At 30.1% G+C, this 16,635-nt stretch overlaps 1 protein-coding gene across 1 annotated transcript in view; it reads right to left on the bottom strand.

Moving 5' to 3' along the window:
- Positions 1-5,285, bottom strand: part of LOC130828643 (uncharacterized) — a 13,372-nt gene extending 8,087 nt beyond the window's left edge. Inside the window, exons 1-3 of the mRNA XM_057694607.1 lie at positions 4,818-5,285; positions 4,348-4,735; positions 1,685-1,740 (exon numbers count right to left, since the gene is read on the bottom strand). Coding sequence (XP_057550590.1) covers positions 1,685-1,740; positions 4,348-4,735; positions 4,818-5,285 — 912 coding nt within the window. The remainder of the gene's footprint in view (positions 1-1,684; positions 1,741-4,347; positions 4,736-4,817) is intronic.
- Between the last annotated feature and the right edge of the window lie 11,350 nt (positions 5,286-16,635).

Genomic DNA, 16,635 nt, shown 5'->3' with positions numbered 1-16,635 from the left:
AGGAATGAAAAGAGGAATAATTAAAAGTCTTTTAAAGCTATGATCATGATAGCCAAAGTATTATTTTTAATTTTATTTAATCATAGTTAACAAGACTTGAGTATTTCTTATGTTTAAATATTAAAGAGATTTAAATTACTACTTTGTTAGAGTGGTCTTGTTATTTTTATATAATTTACTCTTTTTTTATTATTATTTTTTTATTTTTTATTTTTTTTATCAATATCATATTTTAAATGTATTATTATATGTAATATTAATAGATTAAAAAAAATTAATAAATTATTTATAGAATATATTTTAAGTATATACATAAATTATCGTATAATTATCGCGACTAGCTCGTTCTGTGATAATCAAATTTTTTCCGTTCCCACGCCCCACGATGGTGACCATGATCATGATTTTAGAATCTTAATCTTGATATACGATCCTCCGATCCTACAAGCCAAAATAGGCGACTGATCCAGATTGTAGGTAGAATCGTAAAGTTGGTAGAATCGTATGATCCTACTTATCTTAAGAAATCAGGGGGTAGGATCATATCACGATCCTACGGTTTAACGATTCGATCCTACTAAGATAATCTGAATCGTAAAAACTTATCTTATAACAATATCACTATAAAATTCAAGTTTTTCTTGATTTTCAATTTAATTGATTATTTAAATATTATTTTTTCATAACTTAATAGATGAGGATAATTGATTTAAACCTTAAAACTTCAAAAATAACAAACTGTAATTGATAATTAGCAATTCAAATTCTACCAATGCATATATCTAGGATCATACAATTTTAAGATCCGATTTTACTAATATCGATCTTATCCCTTATCAATCTTAATCCAAATAACCTAAATCGTGATCGGGACAGCGACCGCATTTTTGCTCTATAAGGCGAACTACAAATGTCTACTACAGAAGATACTTTAGGTTTTCTGTTTTATGGCTAGAGTATTTCAAACGTTCATTGATATAAATTTTAGATGATACATCTTTGAATTTAAATGTTGTTTTGCTGGGTATTTAAGCTGTTATAGATGTATAAGTCACTTTTTTATATTCAAAAACCATAATTGAGTGTTTCAAGATAGACTTACAACAAAATTATTTGAAATTCAAATCCCCGTTACACCAGAAGAATAATGTTAAGCCAATGGATGTTCAATAGCAAGAAGAGTAAACTACCGAGTGATCACAAGTGCAACATCATAAGTGCAACTTTACAATGGATTTCCGAAGCTCTTCATTTGACTCCTATTATCTTTATAATGTTAATAAATTTTATTAGGGGTAATTAGTAATACTTTTTAAACCGTTTAAGTGTTCTAATTGTTGTCATTTATAGTGTATATAATGGTTATCGAAAATAATAAATTAATTACATCAAATAAATAAATTAATTAAATGTTTAATTGGAATATCCCAAAATCAAAGAAAAGTTTATGTTTGGAATGTGTACAAATCGTGGCCCGCGACATAACTCGCCGCTCGCGAGTTGTCCAGGCCGCGGCTCGCGACTTTGGCGCTGGTTTGCAAAGTTCGTCTTATACGTTTTGTTAGTCATGCTATAACTACCTACAATTAATATGGTTATATTAACTAAATATATTTAGATGGATTGATTTAATGTTAACATTGATTAGTGAATCGATGTTGCGGTTCATGAAGCGACATATTACTTCATGAATGGTTGTATGCTCTTCTATAAATATACAAGGCATGTAAATGTTATTTCCTACATGGATAATACAAGAAATTTACATGAAATTTCTGAAGTCTTCTCCTCCATTGCACTTTATGTAGAGAACTTGCAATCCTTGATTGTAAATTTTCGTTTTCTTTTTCCATCTAAATTTTCTCACATCGTTGTAGTTTATTTGTGCTAAGCTTTTAGTGAACTTCCTCGTATCTCAAAACATATTTTCGACATCGAGCACCATAGTAGAGAGGAAATGATGTTTTAGGATAAAACATCTCTACTAGAATTTATATCCAGTCACACACAAAACCTTCTTGTTACTATGTTCGATATATGGTGATTGCCGAAGATGAAATTCGGATTTGATGTATGTTAAGCAAAAATTGAACTTGTTATATGTAATTCGTAACCTACTAAATTTATATAACTTTATTTTATAACTTTAATTAATAATTTAAAGTCACATTTTACAACAATCTAAAACATCCAATTTCTAAACTAAGTATGAGCCTATGGCAAGTCTCAAGGATTTGACCACAAACTTTGTCAAACTTGAAAAATTTATTGGTAAATTTTAAAAGTTTGCTGATGTGAAAAAGTACACTATGGTTGGGTGATGAGAGTCCCGTAGAGATTCTTGAAAGGGTGCTTTGGTTCGATTAAGGGACACAATGGTTCATGAAGGGTTGCGTTGTTTCTTGTTTTGATCAAGTTATGTAAGAAAGATGAACAAAGTTACATGGTAAAGATGATATTTCTCAAGAATGTAATTATGGCTAAAATCTACAAGTCAAGTAAGATCTTTTTTACTATTTATATTAAGTATAATATGTCATATGTTTAAAGTAAATTTTTTATATCCATGAAAATTTGTAAAGTTAATGATCATGGTTATTTATTCATGTTTATCATTTGGTCGTAATGATGATACTCCATTTTAATTTTCAAAGAAATTTAATGGTTGGAAGTATTAGTAACTTACTATGATTTTTTTGATGATTAATAATATTATTAAAGATGGATAGTATTTTCTTTGTTTTGTTTTTACAAGTATTCTTTATTGCATGATAAGATGATAAACGTGCATTGTTATATTTACCAAGTTTATCTTATTTTATTTTGTGTCATGCTTTGTTATAGATAGGTTATAAGCCTTATTATCAAGATTAATTATTTTTATAATTGGATTAATAGTTTATTAAGGATAATATTTAAAATATTTGGGTGATTGCATGTTTGGTATGACAAGATGAAGTTTGTTGTGCAAGTCAATATGTTAATTATGGGTGGTTAATTTTTGACCAATTTCCATAATGATTTTTAATTTATGTTTATTTCACCATTTGCGTGAATTGATGTAAAAGGTTTCATGCTTCTAGGGGTGTAAATTCGGTTTTCGATTCGATTTTTTGATAAAACCAAATCAAACCAAACTAAATTCGGTTTTCATGTCTCAAGTCCAAATCCAAATTCAATTTTTTCAAAACCAAATCACACCGAACCGAAATTCTTCATACTGAACCGATTAACACCAATTAAACCGAATGTATATGACTATAATATCTAATATCTATTATCTCAAGGATCTCACAAATCACAATAACATCACTGTTCCAAAAAGAAAAAAAAAGAAATAAATATGAAATAATGAAAAGTACAAAATTCATAGAAATACATATCCATTTAAAAAATAAAAAGATAAATAAATAGAATTAAAAACGAAAAAAAGGAAAAAACCAGAACAAAATATTCTAAAATACAAAAATTGAATAATCAAAAGTACTTGACGAAAACCATTGATATTGAGATGACGACGAAGACGTTGATGAAAGATGACGGTGAAGCCTTACGGTGAAGGCATTGATGAATGATGACAATGTAGGTGTTGTTGGACGCCATTGTTGAACAAAACATAGGTGGTACCATGTTAATATTGAAGAATTATAGTCACCATTGTTAAAAGATTTATGTTTTTTCTTCACTTAGGCCATCCTTACTCATGACCTAAAAAAAAAGTCATGTTACTATTTTTTTATTTTTCTCTCTCCAAAAATTTCATCTTTCAACCTAATTTTATTAACAATAACCTCTTTCAAAAGGTCATCATCCTCTCTTTCTTATTTTTTTCTACCCCACCATAATTTCTCTCCCTTAATTTATCTAACATTTATCTTTATTTTTTTATAATAATATTTTCATGTACAAAGTTAATATAATTTTTTATTTGATTAAAATAGATCAACTATTTTATAATTTAAAAAATTATTCTTTTAATAAAAATAATAATTTTTAATAAATATAAATATAAATATAATTTTTAATAAATATTTTTTAATATTTAAGAAAAATTCGTTAACTTCAAATAAATATTACAATGCACATACATAAAATAAATACAAAAATTAAAAAACTAAAATTTTAAATAATACATTAATCGCGGTTCTCTCCAAACTTTTGCCAGATATTTTCAACCAAGTCATCTTTTAAGGATAAAAACAATACATAATTAAAACATAATTAAGACATTACATAATTAAAATATCTACTGACGATTGTAATTCTGAAGTTGTTTTTGTTTTCGGGCTTCTTTTTGTTTTTGAAGTTCTGTCTTCTCTTTCATTATTTCTGAATTAAGTCGAAGACTCTCTCCAAATGCACTCAAAGCTTGAATTGATTGATCTGCGACCATCTTCCCTGTCATGCGAGCCTTAGCCTTCTTCACACCCTCGGGGCGCGTGGATGATCCTCCTTGAGGTTCACTTGTTGGAGTTTCAGAATCTTCTTCCGTCCTTGATCTTTTCCCACAACTTTTACTACTAACATCACCAGTTGGTTGTTGATCCAATTGTTTTTTTTGATTAGTTTTTACCACTTGCTTCCACTTGTTATACTTTCTTAAAATTTTCCATTGCTCAATCAAGTTAAAGTTACCGTGTTTTCTTTGATGGATTAAATGCGCTTCTTTAAGCACATCTTCGTCTGTCGTGCCACTCTTCTTCCTCCTAACAACCTCATCATAACTTCTAGACCACTTCAAACATGCTGGAGCAACTCTACCCCAACGAGATTTAAGCATGTCGGCGGTTCTTCGTGGGATCAGATGGGGTCGTAACCATCCTCGCTGCTTCATAAGCTTCCTTAACTTTCTGCCACCTCACTCTTATCTTTTGGTTGGTGCTCACAATTGGATCTGTACTTGTGTTCATGACTGAACATATGAGAGAAATATCTTCAATCAAATCCCAATTTTTCTTTGAAGGTATAGGGGCTTCATCATTATTATTAGGTAGCTGTTGAGATGGTTGAACCAATTGAGTGAAGCTCGGTGGTGAACCAAATTGTGAAACTAGATCTTGAAATGATGGTTGCGTGTAAAGACTAGCATCAACATGATGAACAGAATTTCCTCCATCTTCACCATATTGAACATCTTCATCATTTCCTTGATTTTCATCAACAACATCATCATCATCATCATCATACTCCATCTCATTTTCATCTAAACTTTCACCCCTTATTGGAGTTGAATACGTATCAATATTAGAGTTGACATTGTGAGATTGATGATGGTGGTGAAACATAGTTTGAGAATTTTGGGTATTTTGAGGAACATAATAAGATGAATTTGGGATATTTTCAAAAATATAGTAAGAAGAATTTGGAGTATTTTGAGAAAATGGAGGAATGAACGGAGGATTTTGATACTGAATTTGAGCACTTTGATTGTAAGAAGATTTTTTCCTTGGTTTTTTTTACATGGATTTCTTCCATAATTTGGGTTATTTGAATCCATATTTTTTTTTGGTATTTTTGAAATGATTACTTTGGTATTTTTTTTAACCAAAAAAATACCGAAAATATGAACAAAATATGTAAAAAAAAATTATGTCAAAATATATCAATATGGGTCTCATTTTATAGATCTCGAAAAAATATGACCGTTGGTATAATTTTTTTTTAAAAAAAATTATTTTAATGCGAAAATAGCCGTTAAAGGGAAAAAACGGCTATTTTTTCATAGCCAATCAAAACAGGACAAGTGGCGTGCAGCAGGATTAACTGGGAAAGCTGATGCATTTTCCTTTTCGCGGGCCAATCATGGACTGACACGTGGCAAATAATTTGAAAAAAAATTCAGATGATCGTTGTATTGAACGGGTCATCCAAAGACACAATCATCCAACCTTTTCCATGACCCATCTTAAATTAGATTACCATAATAAGGTTTTTCCTTTTTGTTGGGTCATGTGACCCAATATTGGGTCACCATTACAAATGCTCTTACAGACACTCTCTCTCAATTTTCTCGGTAAAAAAGGAAACTGAAGGAACAAAAAGGGGAAATTTTCTTAGGGTTTTGGTTGGGAATGTTAGAATACGTGTGAAAGAGAAAGTAGGGTTTCACTTAGGTTAAATGATTTAGGAGCTTTGAGCTTCTGTTTGGGCTGTCTAGTTTTTAAAAAAAGTTGAGCACTTATACTTTTATTTTGGGCCTAAAAGAAAAGATTATAGTCTTTACTTCAGAAATTTCGGTGTACTTTCGGTTTTTTCGGTTTCCATCCTATGAAACCAAATCCAAATTGTAAAAATTCGATTTATGAAATTTCAATCCAAATTCAAATTATATTAGAAAAAAGTCAAATCAAATTTCTTATTCAGTTCAATTTGATTTGGTTTTTGATTTTAACCCAAATAACTTTCACTCCTACATGCTTCATGTTTAGTTAACAATCAAAGTTAATTAAAGTGTCAAGTTTATGATTGCAATGTTGTTTCTTAACAAAAGTTTATGTTGCAAGATTTTCCTTCATGTGTAGCATTATTTCTAAGAATTGTGCATGAATCGAGTTAGTTTTATTATGAATTCTTTATTGGTTTATTACCAATGTTGTTTAAATTTGAGCATGCAAATTTTTCATCATCATCATCATCCTAACCAGTGTATCCCGCTCATGGTAAAACAATGGACAGGGTCTTGGGAGGGAAGGACGGCGGCAACTCGTATCTATAAAGGAGATAAATAATATATTTTGTCATATGTTTATTTTACCCACGGTTATATCAGTGTACTAATATTGGACGGGGTACAAAGTTTATGACATGAATAAATTTAAATGTTTATCGTCAAGGATTTATATTATAAGTAATTTTATATATAGGAAAAACTACTTAGAATAATCCAACCTTTTCATGATTTTCTTATAATAATCCTACCTATTGATTAACCATGAATACTCCCAACTTTAGAGGGTATTTTCCTTGAAAAGCCCCATAACCGGATTACTTGCTATAATAAGTTTTATTTAAAAAAAAGATAATTAAAATAAAATGTCCAAACAAATGTTAAAAAAAATTTAAAATTTATTTTAATTTTTTTGATATTCAGAATTTTTTACGTAAATTTTAAAAATCATTCTCTAATTTTACATTAGTTTTCAACTTATTTTTCTGGTGAATCAACTATTATATCAGGTCATTGGGTTACTCAAGTTTACACTAGGTAAATACCCCTAAAGTTAAAATTGTTCATGGTTAATCAATAGGTGGGATTATTGTTGGAAAATCATACAAAGTTTAGATTATTCTAGGTAATTTATCCTTTTATACATCAAATAAATGATAAAGACAAGTTTGTCAAGTTTTATTTTGACTAGTTGTGGGGCTGTGTGCTACGCACGCAAACCCCCAAGTTACACTATTGAATTCAATAATGCTATTTTAAATAGTTTTATTAGCAATAATACAAATGTAAATATTAGATTGTCAATTTATTGTAAAAATGTGAAAAAGATGTAAAGGTTGAAGATGTATATGTAGTTTGTTTTTTGATCCATATCAACATGATTTTTGGCCTAAAAGAAAAAAGGAATATATGATAGAAACCAAGTTTTATGATAAAAGTAGAGGTAAATTTTTCTTCATTTTTGATTTGAATTTGATGTTGGCTTGCACTATTTGTTGTTGTTGTTGTTCTGTCTTGGCATGCATGTTGGTGTTGGTGTTGTGTCAATGTCTCATTTGTATTGTTGCAGGTCTACGCTATTTCATCTTTAATGTTGCTCCTCTAACAGTGATTGCATGCTTTTGTATAGCCTTCTTATTTGACTTTGGTGTTAATAGGCAGCTTACGTGTTTCCCTTAAAGTTTTTGTGCACCAAGCCTTTTGTGCACTAAATATGAATTCCAAGAGCACTACTCATCTCCCTGCCTAACTATGTGTTCTCTTCACTATACTCCTTTGTAGAAATTGTTAGAGATGGTGAACGACAACAAGAGGGGGTGAATTGTTGTTTTAATAATAAGAATTTTAGCCCTGTTTTTACAGAATTAGATTGAGGAATTAAAACTTAAACTTAAAACGAAAAAGTAAAGAGACAACAAAATTTTACGTGGAAACCTTCTAGGCCTAAATAGAAGGAAAAACCACGACCCCTCGGAATTTCAAAACTCTCCAATTACATAAAACAAATACAGACTAGGCCAACTTCTCTTTCTCTTTCTCTTTTTCTTTCTTCACTCGAAGCTTCTCTCTTCTCTAGCTTCACTCGAAGCTTTCTAATTCTCCCCTAGATTTACCTAAGTCTAGTTACAACAATTCTCTCAAAAATCCTTTACAAAGGATAAATTCCTAAAGATAAAATTAAAGAGTTGCACAAGAAAATATTATAAATTGATTGGAAATTTTTGAACAGAAATATATCTTTTTAATATCAAGCTCACGTATGGACTCTTAGGCTCTTTTTGGCTTACACATTTAGGTTAAATCAAGTTCCCTTTATATAGGAACTCAATTAGCTAATAAAAAGGAGTAATTACCCATTAGCTTCCTTATTCCTAAGATTAAGGAGAATTAAATGGATCTTAGATCTAAAGATTAAAAACCCACGGATAATTCCTCATTAAAAGATAAATAGAAGGAAGCTTGATTTCCAAGTAATTAGCCATGGTATATTTTTCCTAAGAATAGGCAAAGTAGATTTTTACTTAATTAGATCCAAAACATAAGCCTAGTTTTAAGGAGAAAAATAAGGAGAGAAATATTCCACTCTCTAGAAAGTACACGGTTATTTTAACGTGGCTTTAAAAAATATTTTGCCAATTAACTTATTTATTAAATAATGCAACAAATTAATTTTAACTCATACATCAACTAAAAAATCAGAAAATAAAATTAACAGAAATTCCAGCTGACATAAATTCTCCAGACTCCAGTCTGGGAACAAAGAATTGTCTCCATTTTTCAGTAACGTCTAATCATCAAACTTGGGAACAGTAGACCTCCTGTTTACATTTAACATTCTAAGCGATTTACCTTATCTAACTTCCTTGGATACATTTGACAAGTACAATGTTCATAGACTAAGTCATAGGCACTACCAACGATCTCTATCATGACCGGATATCGACTTGCATTTAATCTCTAAAATACATTTGTTTATATAAAGTGTAGTCATCATCAAAACCTAAGAGAGCCAACATCCTTCAACTATCCCGAGTAAACTCAGTTCCAACTTAGTTGAATATCTTATTCTTTTTACAGTAGAAAATTATGAGCTACTACTTAATCATACACAAGAGCCAAATTGTATAAATGATCCCCCCAAAACATACTTGGATTAGAAAACACATGCAAAACCAAAAAAAATATGCAAATTCTTTTGCAATATGTAAACTTGTAAAGTCAGATGTAAGAAATCGCAATCTTTTTATTGATGTACATCCTACCGAGCTTTATCCAGATGTAAAGCACACCAACATGGTCAAAAACCATGATTAGTTTTGATTGTATTTGTTCAAATTTTGAACTTGTCAAATAGTTATTTCATGCATTATTCGTTTCATTTCGTGCAAACTTATATATGTTTCTATAAAAAAGCAAGGAAGGCAGTGTTACTGATAACCCTGTACAAATTCTAATAACATAGATAGTCTCAATTCTGAAAAAGAGAAGTACAAATTTTACAGCTTCTAAGTATCACTTGAATAACCATTTGAATGAAACTGTGACCAAGAATAATATGTTGAAGCGAATTAAATCAAATAGAAATATCCAGATCACTTTTTGATATTCCTTATAATCGGTCAAAATTTATACTTTCTTACACAAGATTACAACAATTCTGACTTCTAAGATGTTACAAACTACAAATTGGTAAACTTCACCTATGCATTTTAAACTCAATTAAGGTTCTTCGCCTTTAGTATAACTCTAAATTACTCGCGCAAATTAATTCTAAAACTGGTAAGCCATGTGATAAGGGAAAATAAATTCTAAAACTCGCAAGCCGAATGATAAAAAAAATTGTTGGCTATGATCCATGCAAAATTGTGTAGTGAAACATTTCTGAAATTACACATCATTGGTAGGATCTGTTGTAATCATAGCCTGGTGCCCACCACCATTTCTCCATTCCCTTAATAATAAGGCAAAAAAGTATCAAAGAACTTCTTAACCAGACTGAAAAAAATGAATAATAATGTTGTATAAAAGGCGAGTAAAAAACTAAGATTATGCATTAAATTAAGATTACAAACTGAAAACTAGAATTTCCATGTGCGAAGAAATTTAAGTGCATGTAATTTTTGCAGTCATAGCATTATTTAATGATGGAGATCTAGGTCCATCAATCCTGAAGGTTTTATGTTGCTAGAATGAAGGACCAATCTCCAAGGTTCGTTCATTTATTGTCTTTAATTAATCTAGTAAATAAAATAGTTTCATTTCTTGTTCTTATTTTGGACTTACATTGTTTGTTGGTATTTTTTTTACAAGGTTGGTTGAGAAAAGGACCGGATTAGGTGAAAATCCATCCTAAGACATTGCCTAGGGAAAGCGGTACTTGATCTAAGTGAGACAACACTTGATTCTCGGACTCACCTTATTCTTACTTTCCTTATTAAGGTCAATAAATTTTTTTAAATTAAGCTTTTAAGGGTTCATTCATCTACCTTGAATGTTCCCCTAGGGATTTATGTTTTCAAGTCTTTTAATTCTTAGGAATCTATGTTGGAATGGTGTTTTGAGCATGTAACCTTGGTGTTTTGAATCTGTGAGCGTAATCACTTTAGAACTTGAAAGGCTATCCCAAATTAAGTTGGACTCATGAAGAAGCGCATTGAATGATTGGTCCCCGTGAAACTTAAGGAATGAGCTTCAAAGCACAAAAGTCCAAGTCTAAAAAGAGCGTAACCTAAAAACAGTATGCCATTCTCTTCATGTGGAATTAAATTGATTGATCTTTAATGGAAAAAATAAGAATTATATTAAACAAAGCAAAACTGATGAAAGAGAAAAATAAAAACAAAGCAATATACAAAATGGCAAAAAACAAAGCAAAAAAAAAAAAAAAAAAAAATAACCCGAGCAAAATGGCGAAAGAGCGAAAGAGGAACGCAGTAGACTTTGTTCTGATGAAAGAGCAGGTGAATGATACGAAGACCATGTGAATAAATAGTAGAGAGGCGTGGAAAAGAGGGAAGAAGCAGTACAGGCGTGAAAAGAAATGAAGAATGCTGACCGTTGAACTAAGCAACGGATCAGATCTTACAAGACACAAGGAATTGATGGCTTACTAATGCCACGTGTCAGCATTAGAAGTGATACTATTCATTTGATGATAGTACCAAAAGAACCTTGCTTTTTGTATGTAATAGATAATAGAAAAAAGATAATAGATATATATGATACTTTAATCTTATACGGTATAAATTTTGATTTGCTAAGTAAAGCAAGATCGAATGGATTCATTTATTATTATTCTCTCCATTTTTTTTATTTGTGCACTTTACCTTTTGTACGTATTTCAAAGTAAATTTTAAGTCTCGATATCTCTTACTAAGCATAATAAAAAATTGCACAAATTATATATTAAAATTCTTTGCATCAAGACGAATTTAACATATACCACATGAATATATTTTGTCTTAAATTTTGTCTTGAATATATACTTCGAAAATGAAATTTAAATTTCTCACTCCTAAAGTGGACAAACAAAAGGCAACGGAGGGAGTACATTAATCGATGTATTATAAGAAATTCATACGTTACTCTTGGTCAAGAGTATCATTAAGTCTTTGCTTGATTTTATTATTGTGATTAAAATTCCATAATATATTAATATATTATGATTTTCAAAATGTGCATTATTTGCATGCTTATATCTAAAAGTGACATGTACGAACTTTACCTCTCCAAAGACTTGACCAGAGATAGGGGCAGTTGGCGGCGTCTTACGACGTCTTAGATTACTAAACTCGTCTCTCTTACCCATCATTTGTTATTATTCATTGCCTTTACTTATCACTCTTTACCTTTTTCTTTACTTTTTATATTTATTTTTTGTTATGTGTACGTATTCTATTTATTATGTATTTTTAGTTATTTGATTACTATTCATGGTCAATGTGGGTTGTAAGTTGCAGGTTTCTGGATAGTTATAGGTTTCTCTCTCTTTGAAGACCCTTCTCGAGCCGAAGGACTCTTTGACCGTACTCTCCTTTATGAGTATGAGTTTCCGTCTTTCTTCCCTCCTTAGCCCCTGACCATAGTTTTGTATGAGCGGGATACACTGGGTATGATGATGATTGTGACACATTTATCAATTTTAGATAGATTTGCAAAATCTTTTGATAAAGCATGTATTTCGAAAAGAGAAAAGGATAAGTTTTTTTTATTAAGGAAGAAGTTTCTAATGAAGTTTGGATCTAATAAAGGTTTCAAAGAAATGGTTCTTAATTTTGTATTAATATTACTTATATGAAGGTTTACCCGTGATTATTTATTTTGATACTTAAGTATCATAAGTTTAATGCTTTCTAAAAGGAAATAAGTTTTGATATGTTCATCAAGGAAATAATATTTGAAATTTATTAACTTAATTTCTAAGTAAGTTTAACAATATGTTATAGATTGATTTTCATATTATATATGAAGATCGATGAATATGTATTAAAGTTCAAGTTTTATTAAGTGGTATTATACTTAATATAATAATTGTTTATTGAATTTATTTCAATAAGTTTATAGAAAATGAAATAATTGAATATTTGTTTGTATTTTTATATGGTGTTTTATACTTCTTCCGTTCCACTATACTGCTATATTTGACTTTTTCGCAATCCAATGTGTTATTGATCATCTATATATTGAACTATACATCTAAAAATTATAAAAACTTTATATTATGAGAGTATGCGATTACACGATTTAAACGAGATCTCGCATGACTATATTTTTTCTTACACAATAGCTGCAATATATAAAATAAGTTTGAACGATGAGTAGTGTAAATAATTGTTATTTAGCGAGTATTTTAGAACGGAGGAAGTTTCATGTATTTTTGTAAAATGATGTAGGTTTATTTTCAAACTGTATAAGTAAAATTAACAGAGTAATATGTCATATTCTTTTTATGAAGGGAATGGGGGAGGTAAAGTTAAATTAAATTTAACATAAAAGCTTTAAGGACTAAGAAATGTTATTAAGTATTTTGTTATGCTTATGTAAAGCCAAAATTACCCTCATGACTTCCAATTGAAGTTAATTCCTAAGTATTTGGCATGGTTATATAAATTGGATGTAATTTTAACTTATACAAGATTCAAATTGTTTTATAGTTATTAAGTAAAGTTTTACTTACAACCTAAGTTCTTTTATAGGCAAATTATTTGAATAGTCTAAAATATTTTGATTATACCATGAATTTAGTTAATTTTATAGTGGAAATTCTTCAAGTTTGAAGAGGTACTCAAGTACAAGTTTGATCATTTAGTGAATTGGTCATTCTCGATGTTGATGAAAGTATGTGTTCGTGGGGGGAGGTACCAAGTTTTGATCACCCAAGAACAAGCAAAATTTTAAATTGAAGACTCAACTTCTTTAAGTGATGATATTCAAAACACATATTAAATTAAACAAATAGATTAATTTGTTTAAGTAGTCCAAAATCATATAACATATAAGGTGATTTAATGATAAATAATTTAAGTCTAAAATATGTTGAATTAAGTTTGAAATAAAATGACTTAAGTTAATGGTCTTTATAAGATAAGGTTAAATTTAGATTAAATTTATACGTTTGTTTTAATAAGTAATTACATATAATTACATGTCTTATTACTTGTTATTTTGAATAAATAATTTTCTTGATAAACAAGTTAACACTAATTATAGGCTTTCCTATAAGTATGGAGCTTTTTTAACCTCACCTAAAAATAGGAAAAATAATTCAAATTAAGCTAAAACTTAGGAACTTTATGTGGCTTATGTTTTTCCGTTGTTTTTATTTGAATTATTAAACTTCAAATGATTTGTATGAGTATTACCGTGGCAGCATATCAAAGAATTGAAATAGCTAAAAATAGTATCAAAAACGTGTATTGAACAAGTCTTAAATGAAGCGTTAGTTTTACTTGCTGCTCAAGGTTTTGAAGACTGATTCAGATTGACCATATTGGCGAAATAATAGGACGAAGTTTCTTGGTTTGCAAGATTATGTTGAGGCGTAACAAACATATAGGAAGCTTCATTCAAGGATTAAGGACTGCAACACTACTCACAGATTAGCTTTCTACTTAAGTGTTGTAAACTTAGTTCATTTTGTTTTCTCTTTTGTGAGATTTAGATTAGTACTTTTATTTAGAGAACTTGTACCACGTTCTTCAAGGGGAAGAACGTGGTGAGAGAAGATAGAGAGATCTTCTAAGTCATCTTAAGTTCATTAATAAAAGGCGTTGAATCCTATAGGTTGGAAGAGAACCCATAGGCGGGGAGTAGGCTATTGATAGCTGAATCTCGTTAACAAATCCCTTGTTCTTATTTAAGCATATTTTCACACATAGTTCATTGATCTATTATTCAACCTAAAACAGTTCCAGAAAACTGTTTGAAAGGTCTCCCAAGCTCTTGAGCTTACCTTCCAAAGAAAAATTTTAAACGAGTATACTATTCACACCCCCTTCTAGAGAGTATTCGATCTCCTATCAATCTTCATAAATTACTTCACTATGATATTAATCTTATTTGTCATGATTTAGACAAATATGGAAGCGGTATAGTATAGTTAAAAGATACTCCTCTTTATGAAATTTAAGCCAAAGTTGAGTATAAAACAATCTAGTATGATTGACAAGTAGTGGCTTGGATAAAGTATTGATTGTCAAGTATAACTTTGATAATGCTATGACATCTGATTGAGGCAAAGCCAAAAATTAGGGCTTATAAAAGAAGGGATCACAATACTTGACTATGTGAACAATGTTCAAAGATAGACAAAGTATTCTTACAAGTCTAGGAATTTCATGGTTTAAATGAAATTAGATCATGCCCATTGTCAACACTATGAGGGAAAGCAAATTCAAAACTAGACGAAACATCTAGCTAGTCTTGAATTCAATGTGGACTTATCTCTCATCATATGATGGGAAGCAATACTTAAGTGATCCTTAGTTGCTTTGTTCGTGATGATAATACGAGGTAGAGAATAGTCCCTCAAAGTCTCCATTTTCTAGAGTTTGAAGTTCTCTAGATTGAGTGCTTTATTCACGAAAGCATGGTAAATGAGGAGAAGTTACCTATATAAGTGCAAGGTTTGGTCAACAAAGTATACGGGCGTACTTGTGACTTCATTGAACCTTGAATAGATATGGACATATGGCTTTTAATGTGTCATATAGGTGAGTCAACGAATTATTTCATGTGTACAACTCATTCAATTGGTTAAATATATCTGCGTAATTCAATCCGGAAGGACATTAAGATATATGATCAATGTAAAGATGCATGGTACTAGGTGTCAATTCAAATCGGATGAACATTGGCATTGATGCATGAATTAATAGGTTGAAGATTATGGATCGCTAAAGAGGAAAAAGATTATACACTCTAAATTGGGGAAGGATTGTTGTCATTTAGAGCTTATAATGGTTATTGAAAATAATAAATTAATAAAATCAATTAAATTAATTAAATAAATATTTAATTGAAATATCTCAAAATCAAAGAAAAGTTTATGTTTTGGAAAGTGTACAAGTCACGGCTCGCGAGTTGCCCAGATCGCCGTTTGCGACTTTTGCGTTGGCTTTTGCATGCTTTGTTTTATTGATTTTGTTAGTTATGCTATAATTACCTACGGTTAATATGATTGTATTAATTGAACGCATTGGGATAGAATGATTTAATGTCGACATTGATTCGTGAGTCGATGTTGCGGTTCATGAAGCCACATATTAATTCATGAATGGTTGTAGCTCCTCCATAAATATAGAAGGTATGTGAAAGTTATTTCCTACATGAATAATATATGAAATATACATGAAATTTCTGAATTCTTCTCCTCCATTGCACTTTACATAGAGATTTTGCAAATCTCGATTGTAAAATTCTGTTTTCTTCTTCTATCTAAGTTTTCTTACATCGTTCTAGTTTCTTTGTGCTAAGATTTTAGTGAAATTTTGTGTATATCAAAACATTTCTGACATACATTCCCGCACCATAGTAGGGAGGAAATGATGTTTTATTGCCTAGATATTCTATCAACATACAAAACCTTCTTGTTACTATGTTCGATATATGGTGATTCACGAAGATGAAATTTGCATTTGGTGTATGTTAAGTAAAAGCTTGGAATTTGCCTTATGTGATTTATAACACTTCTTTGCGTGCTGAGTTTTATCTTTAAGTAAAAAGGGAATAACTAGATTGTTATTTAGGGGAAGAACGGGTGTAAATAGAAGATATTGAGATTTCATAGGATTATGTAAGAATCTGAGGAGGGTATAAAAGATGCTAGAATCTTATGGTACGTTAAGCGAGCCTTATATTAGAGAGAGATTAGGCCATTTGTAGCTAAAATTTCTGAAAAAAATGTTTGTCCATTTCCATCTACATAATACAATCTGCCACAGAGAGAATGCCTTCAAACATTCGATCTC

The sequence above is a fragment of the Amaranthus tricolor genome, chromosome 12, assembly GCF_026212465.1.
Source record: "Amaranthus tricolor cultivar Red isolate AtriRed21 chromosome 12, ASM2621246v1, whole genome shotgun sequence".
NCBI classification, from domain to species: Eukaryota; Viridiplantae; Streptophyta; class Magnoliopsida; order Caryophyllales; family Amaranthaceae; genus Amaranthus; species Amaranthus tricolor.
The sequence above is the reverse complement of the archived record's forward strand: the minus strand, read 5'-3'. Positions and strand labels throughout refer to the sequence as shown.